The 17,276-nt window shown below is 38.0% G+C and overlaps 1 protein-coding gene across 1 annotated transcript; it reads right to left on the bottom strand.

Moving 5' to 3' along the window:
• Positions 1 to 1,102: 1,102 nt before the first annotated feature.
• Positions 1,103 to 5,575, bottom strand: LOC124189869 (nuclear RNA export factor 1-like). The gene is made up of 14 exons (XM_046582351.1): positions 5,429 to 5,575; positions 5,233 to 5,346; positions 4,961 to 5,135; positions 4,789 to 4,879; positions 4,637 to 4,720; positions 4,469 to 4,573; positions 4,261 to 4,402; positions 3,900 to 4,203; positions 2,363 to 2,399; positions 2,056 to 2,303; positions 1,818 to 1,986; positions 1,575 to 1,758; positions 1,351 to 1,507; positions 1,103 to 1,285 (listed from the first exon to the last, which is right to left on the bottom strand). The coding sequence occupies exons 2-14, from the start codon at positions 5,321 to 5,323 to the stop codon at positions 1,186 to 1,188; spliced, it is 1,887 nt and encodes a 628-aa protein (XP_046438307.1). The 5' UTR covers positions 5,324 to 5,346; positions 5,429 to 5,575; the 3' UTR covers positions 1,103 to 1,185.
• Positions 5,576 to 17,276: the final 11,701 nt, after the last annotated feature.

Below are 17,276 nucleotides of genomic sequence, written 5' to 3'. Positions count from 1 at the left end.
TTATTATTGAGTATCAAGAATGACGTTCGCAGTGTATTAATGATGCACTTCGATTATAAATAGGAAAAGAAACTCAAAGAGATGAGTTACCTAGTCAAGTGCGTGGATGTTGTTTGTCAAACAATGGGGAAAATGGAAAGGCAAAGTCGTTGGCGTCAGACGAATCATTTATTACTTGATTATAATCTATCGAATGCATTGAAAAAAAAAAAAAACATAATAAATGTCAGTATCCTCGTGTGCAAGTTAATATAGGTTAATTGTGGGCCACCCACACCCAACTTCTTCATAAGATCAGAACCCAGAGGACTTCAGAATGAACATAATCTATTCTTAACGTTGTATATTTGTTTATCATATTGATTTTTTCTCAGCCATATAATGTTCTTGCTGATGCATTTTTAGACATTTTGATTAAAAAATATTTGTTAAAAAATTGCCACGATAAAAAATATGTCAACCTGCAGCATATATAGGTAAACAGGTTTAGCTGAATTCTATTTCCAGATTTTGTGGGGTTTTGTGCTTTTATCATTTTATTAAATAAAATGTCGATGCATTTCCATTATGTCGGATTTTGCTAACGGGAAAAAAGGAGTTTTACCACATGAATCAACAGCAGAATTACAGTTTTCCACGTGAATGGATTCGGATGGAAGTCCTGAATGTTAAACCTGATTCAACAATTTGCCCGGGTCACAAAATGAGGGCATTTGGCCATTATAAATGAAGACGAAAGCGGACGGAAGCGTAAATGTTAAAAACTGCTATTGGCTATCAAAGATTACGCAAAGCTGCTAGTAACAGAAAACAAGTATAGCTAGCTAGCTACAACAGCTACACCGAAGATAAGGTAATAACAAAACCAACAAAACTATTACACGCTTGATAAATTTTTGCATAAATGAGGATTAGTGTCGCGTGTCTCAGTTTTGTATAACATGGACAATATTTTGTATAGCTAATTAACTAACTAGTTGATTTCATTATTGATTTGTGCAGAAACGACGAAGGTATTCTAAACTCTATAATCTCTATATCTTCGCATTACGAAATTGGTTCGCACAAATAAGTTGACGAATTTCAAATCAAGTTTGTATCATTGAACTGCAAACATTTTTTTATTGAATGCCAACAATTCGTAAGAATATCCAAGACAATATCACCGACATCCCAATCCCCGTACTATTTGATGAACGCTTCTGGCGGGATCTGGTTGGCGGCTTTGAGCTCGGTGAAAACAAAGGCAGCACGATCGAAAACCCAACCATTTTCTTCTAAACACCTACAAATAATATGAAAACATGATCTCTAATTTTGATTTATGTAAACAGCGGGAAAAATAAATACTTTAATGACCAAGTCGTATTCATTCCCGATTGTTCGGAAAATGATGCCACCATTTGCTGCTGAACGACTGGATCAACAAGAGTAGAACTTGCTGTAGTTTCACCAACGGAAACAGATGACGCTTGAGTGGAAAGTCCTGCAGGAACAGCGACTGGTTCTGTTAGAACAAGATAGAATTGATAATCATGTTACCAGACAAATCATTTAGTGCAAAGAAATCCTACCTTTGAAAGCCGCTTTAATTTGCTCGGGAGTAGCACACGAAATATGAATTTGCTCATTAACGATGCAAAAACCCCCTCCAGTGCTCGGAATGATGATGAATATCCGTTGAAACCAACGTATCAGAGAATGCCTTTCCGCTCGTTCCCGAAAAACACCCGTCACAGACATGACAATCAGGTGACTCTAATGTAACACATACATATTTTGGAAATACAGTTTATCAATAAAATAAGTTATCATACCGATGTAACAGGAACGTCCACTACAAGACTGCTTGGATCATGCAAAGTCTTTGGTAATTTTGATAAAAACGAAACTATATCGACTTTGCCTTGTTGAAGTAATCGAAAACGACGTTGCGGATCATCTATTCGTTTCAGATTGCGACTGTCTTTCATGTAAGAGTCCAACCTTTAAACGAACGTTAAAATGAACGTTAAAATGAACTATAAATAAATTGATAACAGTTCTAATAAATACCTTGAGGGTGCATTCGCTGTCTGTCCCGGAGGATAAGAACATGTCAATGACATAATAGCCGAGTCATGGTATGCATTTAAAAGTGGTTGGCGATCATCTGAATCATACACCGATAGGTACTGTTCCAAGAAAACAAGGACTATCTGGCGTGCTTCGTCGGAAACAAACCAGCTGCCACTAGATGGTGGTAAAGCAACGTCCTCTGCTCCAATGTCGAAGGAGATTACTGGCGGTAACTCCACGCCATCCTAGAAAACGATAAGTTGTTAATCTGAAATACTAAAAGTTATTATTTCAACAAACTTGCCAATTTGACCAACTTGGGAAAACGTTTCCTTACGGCGCTGAAATATAAGCCACGATTGCGTTGCGATTAGGTTGACCGTGGCCATAAAAATATAAAGATTAAACAGATAAGCAAGAACATAAAACTAAAATTGTGAAATTTGCAACACCTTCAACATTACAAGGGGGGGGGGGGAATAAGTGACTAGAGAACGAGAACCAGTTAGATATAAATTTTAGTTCAAATAGAAGCGATGTGACGAAAGGGGACCATCGTATTACATCAGCTTAAAAAGACTCAAAGTTAGAGAATGAAAATATAATTTCATACATGATTGAATTCGACTAAAATTAAAGGGTTGAGTTATCGGATCAATTTACGATTGCAATATTTTTAATCGAAGGACATTTAAATAAACAAAATGTGATGGGAAATTTTGGTCTGGATTTTTTTTTTCTTGTATGGGTTTGTTTTTGGTTGATTTGTGATGTGAAGATTTGTGGAAAGAGATCTGTGGATTGAAGACCCGGAACATCTTCGAAGCCGGGCATAGCAAAACACGAATTATTTCTGTAGAGAACGATAAGAGACGAAGACGATTTGGATCTTCTGATGAACTGCAATGTGAATGAACCTTGGCCGGTTAGTTGATAAGGCACTCCGTTTTCTTTTCGTCGATGAAGATTAGAGGCTCCACTCAGCCGAATTTTCGCCACGACCTCACACATGCCCTGTCTTTGAGGGTGAACGTTGTGGACAAACGTATTCAGTGACGGCTCGGTGAGATGAATCCGTAGTGGGACGATTTGTTGAACAACATATCTACACCGACTTTCACATGGTTTCGTCCGTTGCTTCAGCTGCGGCACAATCACATGCTTAAGAGAACGAATTTTAGGAAGCAATGTCCGAATCCGTATTTGTTGTTGTGGAAAAGGCGATTGGTTGATGTCAGGCGAGAAGTAGCTGAATGAAGTCCCGTAACAGTTGGCAGAAGTAACAAAGCAATGTAGAATACAGCATTGATGATGGATGTTGAATTGATGATGTATGCGTGAAGTTAAGATGACACATCATTCGACTTCTCATCCAAGTAAAGATGTTTCCATTTTGAAAATATTTCCACCAACACAGGAGTTTTAAATGATCCACAAACTGAGTTGAAATAAAAGCGGTCTTTTCACAGAATGGGGAGTAAAACTTTGAATATTGGGGGGCACATCTTATGAAAATTATTATGGGATTTTTTAGTTTTTTTTTTTTTAGTTAAGACTGGGGTAAAAAGATGTCAGATGAAGTTGACACTAATAAGGCAGTTATTGAGCTGATCAATTTGAATTATATGAAATAAACATTAAGACAAAAGAGGACAACTAGTCGAATTCATATCATACTTTTACGCGTAATATTATTCTAAATGTCCCTTTCAACATCGCTGCATATTGAGATTTTTCAAGTTTAAATCTTATTCTAGTTCTCAAAACTTATTCCAAAAATGATATATTTTATACCAAAATAAAATAAATATCGCCATGTGTAGCAATTTCGATAGCATTACCTTATATAGGTGCTCTGTTCATTGAAGCGATCACAAAGAGGGTTCCGATTGAGAACTAGTTCTTCCAACTTCAATCCCTGTAAACGATCCAGCGAAGTAATTTGGCCAAGCTTGTTGTTGCCCAAATTCAAGGACTTAAGGAAGACTGCTTTTGTAACTAAAGGCTTCATTTGATCCACACTGTAAATTTTGTTGTTGGATAAATCTATAACTTGGACATCTGGTATATGATCCCCAATTATTTGCACCACTGTCTGCATGAAATTTTCTCGACTAAGAGGTGTGTAAAAATCTGTGCATAATTCTATACAAAAAAAGTTCATGGAATGAGGAAAGGTTGCATATTATATGATAATTCTACCTTCATCCAAGTGAAACTGAGAAAGATTAAGCATCTTCATCTGTGGATCATAACGGCGGCTCATCACTTGCTTGATTTTTCCCTTTAACTCTTCATTTATTGGTAGGTTAGGTGCTGGGCTCCTTTTAACGAAAATAATCAACTAAAATTTTCTTGATTAGTATCATACAGTTATTTCAACAGCATTTGTTCCAGTAAGATATAACACCTTGAAACCATCATTCAATGTGATTTGCTTATTTAGTGTGGATAATACTTCAGCTGCAGTTGAGTCTTCAATGAAGAAGACTGCATTGTTGCCTTCAAAATGATACTAAATGAAAAACCATATCTTGTTATTTAAGCTATCTAAGTTATTGATAATAATTTATCTCACATAAATTGGAATGAAAGATGCTTTACAAGCATTCAGCAAGGTTTTCAGAATGAAATCTTTTTCAAATTTCTTTCCATGAGGAATCTAAGAACAACAAATTGTTACATTAAAATAAGAAATCTTTAAACACAAAATTCTAAATTGCTCCAGACCGTAACTTTACTCCAAGAAGAGCCTCCTTTAGAATTCTGCTGTGGCTTTGCATGATTCTTTTTTCTTTCTCCAGGTTTAGAATGTGAGAAACTTAATAACACAATTTAAATAAGAATGAGAAACAAAAATAAAGAAATTATTCAATTGATTTCAAAATGACAAATTCATTACTTTCTGAGGTGTGAGTCTCCATGTGAAGAACTACTTCCAGCCATGTCTACATCTTGTTCAATAATCCTTTGTAATTTGGAGCTATCCACTGGTCTGGAACGGTTGCGATCAATTCTTCCACTTTTGAAACTTGGTCTGAATTTTTGTTTGTCTGAAGTTTCACGGGTATCATGATCTACAAAATTCACAACCAGAAACATACATGGTACACATGACTAGTGAATTTAGAATTTAATTTTTATAACACATTTAACACTTGATAGTATACATACTGAAGTAGACCCTTTCATTTTGGATATCTTCTATAAATCTATCTGTTCTTCTAGAGCTGTTATTCTTTCCACGATGAAATCCTTTCGACATTTTCAATAAACTTTTTTACGTACCTGCCAAGTCCAAGTTATATTTTAAAGTTACTTGCACTATTTTACAGCTGAAAATCATTATTTTTCACAATATTAAACCTACTAGATTTCAAATTTTCATTAAGGCACGAAGTAGGAGTAAAGGAGAAGACACTGTAGTTTGTATTAAAGCTAAACGTCGTCTGCTACTCTGCTTACAGTGGGCTAAAATGCGGAGTCCGCTCTGGAAGCCACCAGAGGCAGCACTAGATGTAAATTCATTTCAAATCCTTCTGAACTGAAGTTTCTCTTATAGGTAATAGCATGGTCTATGAGGAGATGATACCGTCACCTTGTAGGAATTGGCCGTAAGGCGTCGTCACAGCTTTTTGAGGGGGTGTTTCAAAGTGAGATCCCCCGGTTGGGTCGAAGAGGGGAGAGGGGGAGGAGGGAAAGTGCGGACGTCCAGAGTACAGCATACATATTGCCGCTAAAGTTAGCGTTGACCTTACGTGGAATCATACCAATTATTATTACATACCTGTCTGGAATCATGGATTACTCATTAAGGACGGGTCTTTTCGGCGTTTCCTATGTCGGCCATGTAGATTTTTTTGTGGGAGAATCAGAATCAGAATTTAAAAATTACCATAGAATTACCATAAGTTCCTATACCTAACATTTATTTTTATAGAGATATTTCCAATTCCTTAACGGAAAATTTGAAATAGGGCAAAACACCGGTGCCATCTAGATACCAAACCTCCTAAGCTCTTGTTAATTTGCAAGCAGATGCCCATGCATGCATACCGAGAGAAAGAGAGACCACTCTCTTATCTCTAGTCCTCTGACATAGCTGCCTAACTATCTTTTACCTTATAGCGTATATTCTTAAGAGCTTAGGGTGTTTGGTTGCTAGATGGCACCGGTGTTTTGTCCTTTTATCCCTACTCCTGAAAGTAAATTTATAATATCTTAATGATTAGTTTATTTCACTAAGATTTATATCCATAGTTGAAATCAGCAAAAAAAAACTGAATTTATTGATGTTTTTTATTAATGTTTTCATGAAAATGCCCAACCCGACTAGCTTTTAACACAGCGACATAGCAAAGAATCCCGTCCTTAATATTGAGTAGTCCATGCTGGAATCTATGACAGATTTGGCAAGCACTTTGCCTAAAAGATGGAAGTATTGGAACTCTGACGGAGTGATCTGGTTGACTTGAACGTCGCATGGAATTGCCAACGGAAAAAGGCCATTGGCACTGCGAACGTAGGCAACTTCGACATCTTCCAAACCAGAGTTCTCTTCTCCTCGCCATAGTTTCAGATCGAACCTTTGAATTTCTTTCGATAAAATTGAAAAAAAAACTCTTTGGCAGGCCCAATCCCATGTCCCTCCTGAAAATAACACAAATAAATTAAATAATCATGGTAATTCAGTAGAAAATAACTACTCAATACGTTTTTAAACTTGACTTCTAGAACTGCAGGATTATCATTTTTGATAATCCTGTCAAATGCAACTTTTTTTTCGTCCAAAATCAAATCGCGATTCACGGTTATTTGATTTGTTGGAAGAAAGCCATCAGTAATATGAGCGATCCTAGCTCCCACCGAATCAGGACTGAAGACCTTGAGTTGCTGCAAAGCACGCTTACGGTCGAATGTTGCGATGTGAAATAAAAGTGCTCTAGTCTCCATCGGGAACAAAAATTTGCACGAATAAGCCAATTGAAAGATCCACGACGGTAATTTCCCGGTGGTAACCATTCGAAAATCATGAATTCACAAGAAAAAAAAGTTACTTAAAATTTCAAATAGTGATAAAATATGAAGAATATACCTTGAGGTGCTGATTAACCTTGTGGGTTAGTTGGTGGTGAACAAACTTATCACTAGTTGAGATATCTATAGAGATATCGTAACTATCGAGATCGTACAACGATCCCCAATAACGGCTGATTCCATTTATTACTCGTAGAAGATTTAGAACCTCCACAGAATAATCTTGGATTGTCACGGACTCCGGTAGTCGCATTGAGAGAAACGGTTCCCAGTTAAACAAACTTTAGGAGCGATCCCCGCTATGAGGAGTAGAGTTAAGACAAGATGTTAATCACCGTTAGTGGTAACCTAAAAACTCAGCAAAACTTACTAATCCACGTTTCAGCCATTTGTTTTTTTTTATTCTGTAGTTTTTCTCGATTCTGTCGTTGTTCTCACTACGATTTGCGCTTGTCCCTGGGGGTGGTCTTACGCTTTCCTTACCATTTATAACTGGACTGTAGAAGACTGTATGGATTTTATTCCAAACGTCATCCGCCCGTGATCCTTCAACATCCGAAGAAGAAATAATCATATTATCATATGAAATCAAGTAAGTCTTTTAAACGTTAACACTCTCTTACTGGTTTTTGTACCTGGTTCGAAAATGGTTTCGTTGTAGTCAGCAACTTTATTGTTGACAAAAATTTTCAATTCATGCCGAATTCATTCCGAATGCTCCTTGTCCTCGCTGCAGATTCATTTCAACCTGAGTATGAAGTATGGAATGAAAGTTTAGTAACTTGACTGATTGAGAATGATTGGTTATAGCTTTACCATGTTTCTAGCTTCAAGTAAGTTTCATTCTAAACAATCATCAAAGTCGTCTCTTCTTACACGTCCATAGTCACGAACAATGAGATATTTTTCTATTGACAGAACCAGCGCATGAGGTTCAATTTCGATATCTCCACCAAAATATTCTTTAAGATTGATGCTAGAGGGATGTCTCTTATTTAGTTGTACTTTGATGACATTCGCTGGTGATCCAGATGCACTTTGTTCTTCACACGTAGGGAATTGTTCCATTATTTCAATGACCATTCGCAACTTAGAGATCAAACTCTCCATGTGTTGTGCAGCCAACAACAGTGTTGCTTCATCCCCGGTGTAAAACCGAGATATTCCTGCAAGGCAAAATAATTTAAATACATTATTTTGAATTATTGCACTTTTTATAAAATATGTGTACCGTAAGAAAAAGACGAAGTCGATCATTGCGATACTCTCCTTCTTCCGTGAGGTACCTCAAAAACCCTTGAACTATTCCTCCAGTATACTATTCCTTCCTTCCTCCATTCCCTCCAGGGATGTGGGGTGTAGTGGACTAGAGCGTCAAAAGCGAAACAGGCAATGAGGCTCTGGTTTCGAACCCCAGCTGAACCCGTCATAAAACTGTAAGTAGCGCCCTTGAGGCAGCATGCATAACACAGGATTCTTGATTGCTTTCAAGGATATGACGTTAAATATACTGCGGTATGTTCAATCACATCTAAATTGGAAACTGAAGGCGCTTTGAGCATATAATGGAAAGGCGCCTTATAAATACGTACATTATTATTATTATTATCTGCTCAAGATCTTGAGAGCAGAGACATTGCTGGCATTGACGATATCACGAATTCGTGCCAACGCACCATCAGGTTTCAAAGGATTTGTGATAAGCCTTTGCAGATGAATTGCATAATGCAATCGAGGATCGCTTTTGGAATTCAATTCGATATTGATGTCTCGCATTGTTGTCACATTGTGACTCAGTTTGCAAAAGTCTGCTGTTTCACTTTGAAACTCCAAATGCTGCTTTTTTGCGTTTTTTAATGATTGTTTCTTCCTTTTCTTGAAAGGTGATGGGGTATGCGACGATTTATCCATTGTAAATAAACTGCAAAATTTAAAAATTGCAAGTTAATTAAGATTTAAGAATTCATTTTAAAAACCGGAAGTGCTGGTGTGGTCTTACTCACTTCACACCTTAACACGTTTAACCTCGTCCATCCATCACAGACAGGATATAAAGGAAAATTTGTTCGAAACCCACGAATTGTCCGAAAAACCGGTTCTATAACACCCTTCCCGTTTCAAGTTTGAAGATCTCGATGAAAAAAAAAAAAATATTAATTTTCTGTGTGTTTACTTTCTGTGTGTCCGTTATGCAAATTTCCTTGCCCGTGCTGTTTCCCCTTGCCCGCGAGCGGTCTCCATTGTTGGAGCTTATAGGCGGCCTTTTGGTCAAGCCGCCGATCGAGGTCAGTTGTAGACCCTGGCGATGGCGACCCTTTCGTAGGTAGTAGCCCACCCCGTGAGCCAATCACAGCGAGCGCTCACACGGACTTACAAACACACAGACAGATTCACCAACAAACTCCTCCCCCTTTTGGGCCTTTGCGCTTTATAGGCAAGGGATAAATTTCCTGTTAGCTAGACTGAAAAGGGTTTTAGTTAGAACGGAGCTCATGAAACTGAACAAACGAGCCACGTGCTCAAAATTCCGTTCGGTTCTATCTGTGGAGGAAGCAACAGACCCAGATAGACCCTTGGGAAAATTTCGTTTACACGTTGTCAACGAGGCAACGGGGACTTCAGTAGCCAAAGACCTCTTCAACCCACCTCCGTTGCGTCTTCGATCAATGGCAGTCTGCTACGAGGAGACTAGGCCCATACGTTCAATCAACAGAGCCATTGAACTCTTTAGCCAGTCGGGGCCTCGGGAAAGAACAGAGAGAAAAGGCTTCGGAAACCCCAGAGACTTGTGAAAGAACGGGAAAGAAATTTCACGAATCAGAAACTCATTAGACTATCTCGCGTTCACTCCGAGTATGTCCAATGTAACCAACCGATCCCGATCTTTAGGAGGGGCTAACAATGGTTAGCGCAAGAAAGATCCGCGATCGGAAAAACTATCCAGTCGTTCACACCCGTTTCAAAGAGGGTCGGACACTTCCTTTCACTTCCCGCCAACGAAGAATTGTAAACGCCTGGCAGACTACCGATCTTTTAAGGCATGTCCTCCTCTGTACGTTAGTGCAATGTACAGGTAGGTTTTGGTTCAGCCTCTAGGATCGATTATCTCTCTTGCTCGCCAATATTGGATAGCTGTACTTGTCTGAACGGACTTTCCCGCCTTTTCCAATCCTTTATTCTGTTCCTCAATCCTTATGGCTGATCGTAGTGTACTAAAGAGCGCTCCCTCACGTACGTATACCAGACAGCGGACACGCCCAAGTTGCTTTTAAGATGATGGGATTCCACCGAGGATGACCGAGATCAAGAGCACATGCAGATGCAAGAGGCAGTTTAAAGCGATACACCAAATGACTGTCGACCGCGAAAGATTCGTTATGTCAAACCAGCTTATCCAGTATTTAGAAAAAGTAAAAAAGACATTCCCGCCCTGATCAATCGATGATCGTGAAGCGTCGAGAGACTTCCAATCAAGCCAGACGTTATCTCCTCTTTCAAGACGTTGGCCCTGGTCTGCAACTCTTCCGACCCCTGACAACTATTCTTCTAGCCTCAGTCTCACAAAGCTCGAAAGCCCGACTGTCAGCTAGTCCGGCGTTGAGTTATCAACCACACGGGTCGATGTGTTGCAGGACAAAGGCAAAGAGCCGACCACTAACTTCAGTCAAAGAAAGATTTGAAGAGAGATTTGGCTTTTGAGGGCCGGTGAACAGATTGAAGAAATCGGTCACGAATTCGTACTTTAGCCCTCTCTACCACCTAGGAATGCTACCATTTAAAGTGATGTGTTTGAGTAACAAAGCCACCCGGCACTTCTTCTCGAACGCGTAGACACTGAGGCTGTTTCGGAATTTTTACCAATCGGAAATGACCGATCTTGCGACAGGCGAATTCCACGAAAAGTCTAGAGAAGCCAGCCGAAGCCGCTCTTACAGTACCTACCTAAATTTTGGGAACGCACGAGAGAACCTTATGGAAAAAGGCGTTTTTCTTGGCGTTCCCAAAAATCCAATTTTCGTCGGAACGCGACGAATTTGTTTTTGGCCGTAGCCATAGTGTAAAGCAATAAGCTGATTTTTTTCAGATTTTTGCAATCAAGGGCAGGTTAACTTTTAACTTGAGCCCTAAGTTTGGGAACGCTCCGTTAGCTATATGCAAAATTAGGTTACTTTAAGGGGGGATAACTACAGAACGGGTTAAGGTAGGATGACGCGGAAACATCAAACATGAAGAGCTTCACAAGCTTCACAACGCTCTTCATTTTCAGATTTTTCGCGTCATATTTTATATAGCCAATTGTAAATTTAAAACACTTTTTATTTGTTTGCCCGTTCTAGTCCCTTTCTTCCCACCCATTTCCACCCACGCGGAGTTGTCGCTCCCGCATTATCGCGCCTTTTTCTCTGCTTCTATAGTAGGGGGAAATAGAGCCATGTCGCGTACAAAGCTCACTAAAGGAGCTGGAAATCGAAGGCTTTTGGACGTTTGTTTATGCAGACGTCGAGTCATACGTCTGCGAGATTAGTTGTTGACGAGTGAACATTAAAATCTCTTAACTCGATCGAAATAGTTAGAATTCATTGAAAGAAATGGCGAATTTCGTCCCAGTTTTGGACGTGGAAACTAATATCCAACGGAAGCTATTTGCTCAAAAGTATTTAGACTTGGAAGACAACAGTTTTTGGAGTACAGCTGTATTTTCGGACGAACAACGTTTTACGTAAATGTATAACATTTAATAAATGGTGACAAGCGAAATTTTTTATCTAATGTGTCGTACATATATTTAATTTTAATGATGCTTGGGAAATATCCATTTACTCTGGTGCCCATCATGCTGTTGTAGCCAACACTGTACCAGTGTGGGGCTGTTTATCGGGTGGAAGCTGTAAGAACATTCTTAAGAAACTTGATGGCCGCTTAGATACAAAGCAGCACAAGGAGCTGCTGAGTGAAAATGTATTGCTTTTCTACCAGGGAAGCCCTTTTGTTCATGATTTATTCCTAGTGCACACCGCTTCATCAGTCAGGGAGTTTTTAAAATGCAACTCAATTGCTGTATCAAACGATTGGCCTAAGAAGTCAGGGGACATCATGCCACTGGAAACTGTTTGGCTAGATATGATAGACAAATTCAAAGATTCAAACATTCTGGCATTTGACACCGGCTCTCTGTGGTCTGGATTATTGCAGTTATGGGGTAAAATGTCTTTTAATGGTTACTTCTGTGAAAAAAGTTCGAAATACCACAGCGTTTACAAAGTGTTGTTGACTGTGATGGAATTTGGATTCGTGCCAATGTGTAACGTGTTTACTCTATGCTCAACAAACCGTTACAAGTCAATAAATGTAATGCGAAACGTAGTTCTTTTAACTGTTTTTTATTTAGTACGACGTGTGACTTTTTCTCTAATTAGGGATCTGTAGAGATTTTAAGTGATGTTCTATAGAAAATAAAACTGTGATAAGAATTACAAATTGTATCAATGAAGTACATGAAGAAACGTTGTGTATCAAATTATTAGTAGGCCTTGACAAACTCCGGATACATAACCAATTTTTGAATCATATTTGTTCATGTGACTCAATTTAAAAATTCGAAGAGACATAATAGCTACACATTTTGAATGTTTCTAGCGTTTGAGCTTCAGAAAATTGTCCCGAAACGAAAACCAACAACTGAAAAATGAAAAACGAAAACATTATTTCAGTAGTCTGTGTTGGTGTCTTGTGCGCTCACAATCTCTCGAATGTGTGGAAAAAGGAGTGAATTGTCGCTTGATGAGAGAGCCAAAATAATAGCGCAACACAAGGTTACTGTCCCAAAACATTAAATGCGTGAAATAGCTAGATTAACTGGCAATAGAGTGTCTACGGTGTTCAGGACTATAAGTCGATTTAAAAAAAAAAACAGTTTGAACAGCTTGCCAAGAAGTGGCCGGCCCATTTTTTTAAACGAATCTGACAGTCGCTACTTGAAATTGTGCGCGGTAAGGGATCGCCGAAAAATTTTATCCATATTGACTGAAGATTTCAATATCGAACGAAAATTTCCTGTAAGCAATTCGGTTGTTAACTGTTCTCTCCATTCCTTGGGTATGATGGGTCGCGTTGCCTGTCGTAAACCATTACTGAGTTCTCGAAACGTTATAAAAAGACTGCGGTTTGCGAGACAACACGTAGGGTGGTCGAAAAAACAATGGATATCAATGGATTCATATTTCGATAAAGTCGAGATTGAAATTTTAGAAACAAGTTGTCTTCTTAAATTTTAAAAGTTTCAATTTTGTTGTTCTTTGAGTAGACAAGGAAGGGTAGAATACAGGAGGGGATGAAAGGGGTTGGTCTCCTTTTTTCACTCTCCTTCGTCTTTCCATTCGTCTCCCTTGCTTACGGAAAAAAACAAAACAATGCTAATGCATTGTGGTTGTGGCAGCATCAAAGGTGCCACTCTATATACAACGGGATGGAGCTTTGCCTTATCCAATGTGGATGTAAATGGTACACTAATGGTATGTACAAGAATTTTTACAAAATAAAAAAAATTCGTTTCTCCATACAGTATATGAAAAAGTATACAATAGACATACATCAAGTGTATATATTCAATGAATGTACTGGAAGCATGTGAGTGGTACTCAAACTAAATACGAAATAGGATATATACGATAAAGATGAAAGCTCGTGTATTAATATCTATTCTAACATAGGCTATATTCGATACAATATTGTTTTAAATTCCTTTTTTATTTCCTTCATTATTTCTCCTTTTAGATCTTAACTTTCTTAAACAGGATAAATAAAAATATAAACATATCGCCCAGGAAAACAACACAAAATGACAACACACATATTATATCATAACTTCAAATTTTTTTCTTAAATGAAAGATATGATTATTAGTTTACTTTTAAGTTAAATAGACAAGACACAAAAAACGTTCTGATTTTTAGGAAACTGGTTGGAATTCTGATACATTTATACATAATAACATGAAAGGGGTATAATTCCAATTCAGATAAACCAGACACGACAGCTTCAAACTGAACGGTTGACGACAGAGGATACTCAAAAATAGATTTTACCTTCAGATACTTTTTACCAATAACATTTGGCGTGCTAGCCATATAAACGAAGTTCTGAATATAGAAATATCACAGCGTTTTATCTTGAACAATGAAAAAAAAAATCAGACAAGCAATTTTAAAGCACCGAGTTCCGGGGTAGCAATTTATTGTACTGCTTTGCAATACCTACTAAAGGAAATGTAGAACCTAGAATGTGTGATTAACAACTAGAAACAAATTTTCTCAACATTTGTTGTCCTAGATTTAATTTAAAATTTTTTTTGACATCCTTTAATAGATGCCTTAATAAAGATTCTTAACAATTCATCTGCTTAAAGAGTCATTTATACAAGAATCAATTTCTAATAGAAGTCTAATGGCAACATGGAGCAAACATGATGTAATGATTACGAGGCGACAGGATTTGGGCAATATATCCAGCTACTTAGAGAAGGGATTATGGTAACCAATCATTTTATTGGTATATTTAATGTATTTCCCCCAAATAACTAATTTTTGATTAACCTGTAAAATTTTACTGCAAAGCACGAAAATAATTGTTAAATGCTGTTCAGCATAAAGACTTTTCAAAAAGTGATTGTGAGCCAAGCAAATTAAAGCAGACATCAGTTAAAGTGTTCGCAGATCATCAAAATTAAAGAGAAACCTATCGTCAAAAGAAAGTGGAGATGACCATCATCATGGTCATGAACTGACCTTGTTGAAAAACCGTCACTCACCTTCTCGTTTCCTGTGTTAGAATAAGTTGTTATATCTACGTGGATTTTGTGTTATATTTATACCATTTAAGTTTTACTAAAAATAGCTTACGAAAAAAAATCGCCTTACCACTTACCACCAAAATAACCAAGTAACATTCCAGCAATTGATTATTTTGCTATTAGGCTTCTCTGTCTCAATTAAAGATGTAACATCTTAAATAAGTTTATTGAACTGTAGTTGGTGTAACTAACGGGTTTCATTTGAAATTTAAAGGGTATGGTTTGCTGAGTCGTGACATGGAAGAAACCGTTAGCGAGGAGTTCGACCTACATTCACAGAGCCTTAGTGAAGATGAACTAGAATTCAATTTTTATTCACCTGCTTTTTCTTCGGCTTTTTGTCGTAAGAACTTTTAACTCAATTCAATATTTTAGGGAACTTTGTGTTGAGATAGAAGTAGGCTTGATTATATTTATATTTTTGTTAACAATCGAGAGTGCCTTCGAAGGATTTATCGGAAAAGCATAAATCTTGTGTTACATAAATGGATTTATGAAAAATATTGTTATATCTAATTTATTACAAATATTTATTTTACTGTAATTGTATTTCATTTTAAATGTAGGGGAGAATGAGAATACTGCTAATAAAGACCCTTACAACAATAGAAATGAAATGTCTGAAGAGAGTGAAGATGAGCCAGAAACGGAAACATCAATTCAAATTTTCGTTGACATGTTCTATATTAATTAACGTTTTCTTTGCTAATCTAAATTTGTTTCATATGAGGCTTCTGTGCCTCAACTCAATACATTACTGGTAAGAATTCTTGACATATATGCTTCGGCTATACTTATTTTACTATGAGAATTCCATGAGTATTGTCTCTGAAGATGGCGATAGCCGCCCGAGAAAAGCTCAGATTGTAAAGGGCCATCTTCACACTAGCGCTAAACGAAGCACTACGACACCCTTATCTGTTTTTGACGGCTCTGCAGCTGCTCTTATGCAACATCTGCTTGGTGGTAGCGCTAGTCGACGCAGTTCCTCAACAGCTTTTATACCCAATACCCTTGGTTATAGTTCTTTTAGACCCACTCCCACACCGTTAGCATCTGGAAGACCATCCACAGCAGCTACTTCACAAGACAAGATCTCCACTATTGCTAGTCAACGCACTACAACACCCTTGGCTGGTAGTGGCCACTCTGCAGCAGTTCCTATACAACATCTGCTTAGTGGTATTGATATTTCACGCTTTGTTTAACCACTGCCTTGTGGTGGAAGTTCCTCAGCATCTTACATTAAACCTCCGCTTGGTAGTAGACCAAATCATAAACCGTCCGCTCGTGAAAGCCCATCAACGGCATCTACTGCACACGACAAGCTAGGAAATAATGCTAGTCGACACATTACAACATTCCTTCCTGCAAGTGACCGCTCTTCAGGAGCTCCTATACAACATTTTGTTAGTGGTAGCGGTATCCACGGTTTCTTACATCGTTGGCTGTTGGTGGCGGCCGTTCTTCGGAGCCCCCCATACAACTTCTGCTTGGTAAAAGCGCTACTATAGACGTACTCCTAAATCGTTGGCAGGTGGCAACCGTTTTTCTTAATCTCCTATACATCATCCGATTGGCGCTGGTGCTAGCCAAAAAAGTCCTACACCGTTGACTGTGTGTGGTCGTTCATCTGACAGTGTGGTTCAAGTTCTTCCTGGTGTTGGTAGTGTTCGACGTTTACCTGAACAACCTGATCCCTCTCACCGATCGCTTGAACGCCTAGTTAATCAAGCTGTTCTTTTTTTGAACAACAGTCACCAAGGTGATGCTGTTTTGAGATCCATGTTCGAAATTAACAAAAATTTCAACAGCCTTAATAGAAAAGTAGATCAAATTGCTGGGCGGATAGAAAAAAAATCGTCCAAAAGAAGTATACGATCCAATGAATGAACTGGAAGTGAGAGCATTGAAGAATTTTGCGTCGTTGAGAACCTGTTATCGGTTGATAAAAAAGTGTGAAGCATTGGCAATAATAATTTAATTTCATATTAACACCCTTTTCTGGATTTTAAGATTTAACGTACTATTTAATTAATTTAATTTCTTTTTGTAAGAAACATAAGTGGGGCAATAGAGACAAATAGCGTCAACAGAGCGTGAAAGAAGGTTTTTGCGGTAGAAGTAAGAGCACAATGTAACTGGAATGGAGTTAAAAAGGGTCCAATTAAAACACAGAAATTGAATACGTCCCGGTAGTCCTTGCTGTGTCGAGTAAGGAGTTAATTAAATATTTACATCGCCAAGTTTACATCAGCTAACTTTTGTATTTTTTTATATCGACTAAGAGGAAATCCACCTTACAGAAACTCCTTACTGATACTGCCTTGCA

This window comes from Daphnia pulex, chromosome 3, assembly GCF_021134715.1.
Source record: "Daphnia pulex isolate KAP4 chromosome 3, ASM2113471v1".
Taxonomy (NCBI): domain Eukaryota; kingdom Metazoa; phylum Arthropoda; class Branchiopoda; order Diplostraca; family Daphniidae; genus Daphnia; species Daphnia pulex.
Note: the sequence above shows the minus strand (reverse complement) of the source record. Positions and strands in the feature narration are given on the sequence as shown.

Excerpts from the sequence above, each read along its gene's own strand:
- LOC124189869 (XM_046582351.1), bottom strand. The coding sequence starts at position 5,323 with ATGTCGAAAGGATTTCATCGTGGAAAGAATAACAGCTCTAGAAGAACA. Across the intron at positions 4,880-4,960 it reads GGAGACTCACACCTCAGAAA|TTTCTCACATTCTAAACCTG; the intron begins GTAATGAATTTG and ends TGTGTTATTAAG. Across the intron at positions 1,987-2,055 it reads ACAGCGAATGCACCCTCAAG|GTTGGACTCTTACATGAAAG; the intron begins GTATTTATTAGA and ends GTTCGTTTAAAG.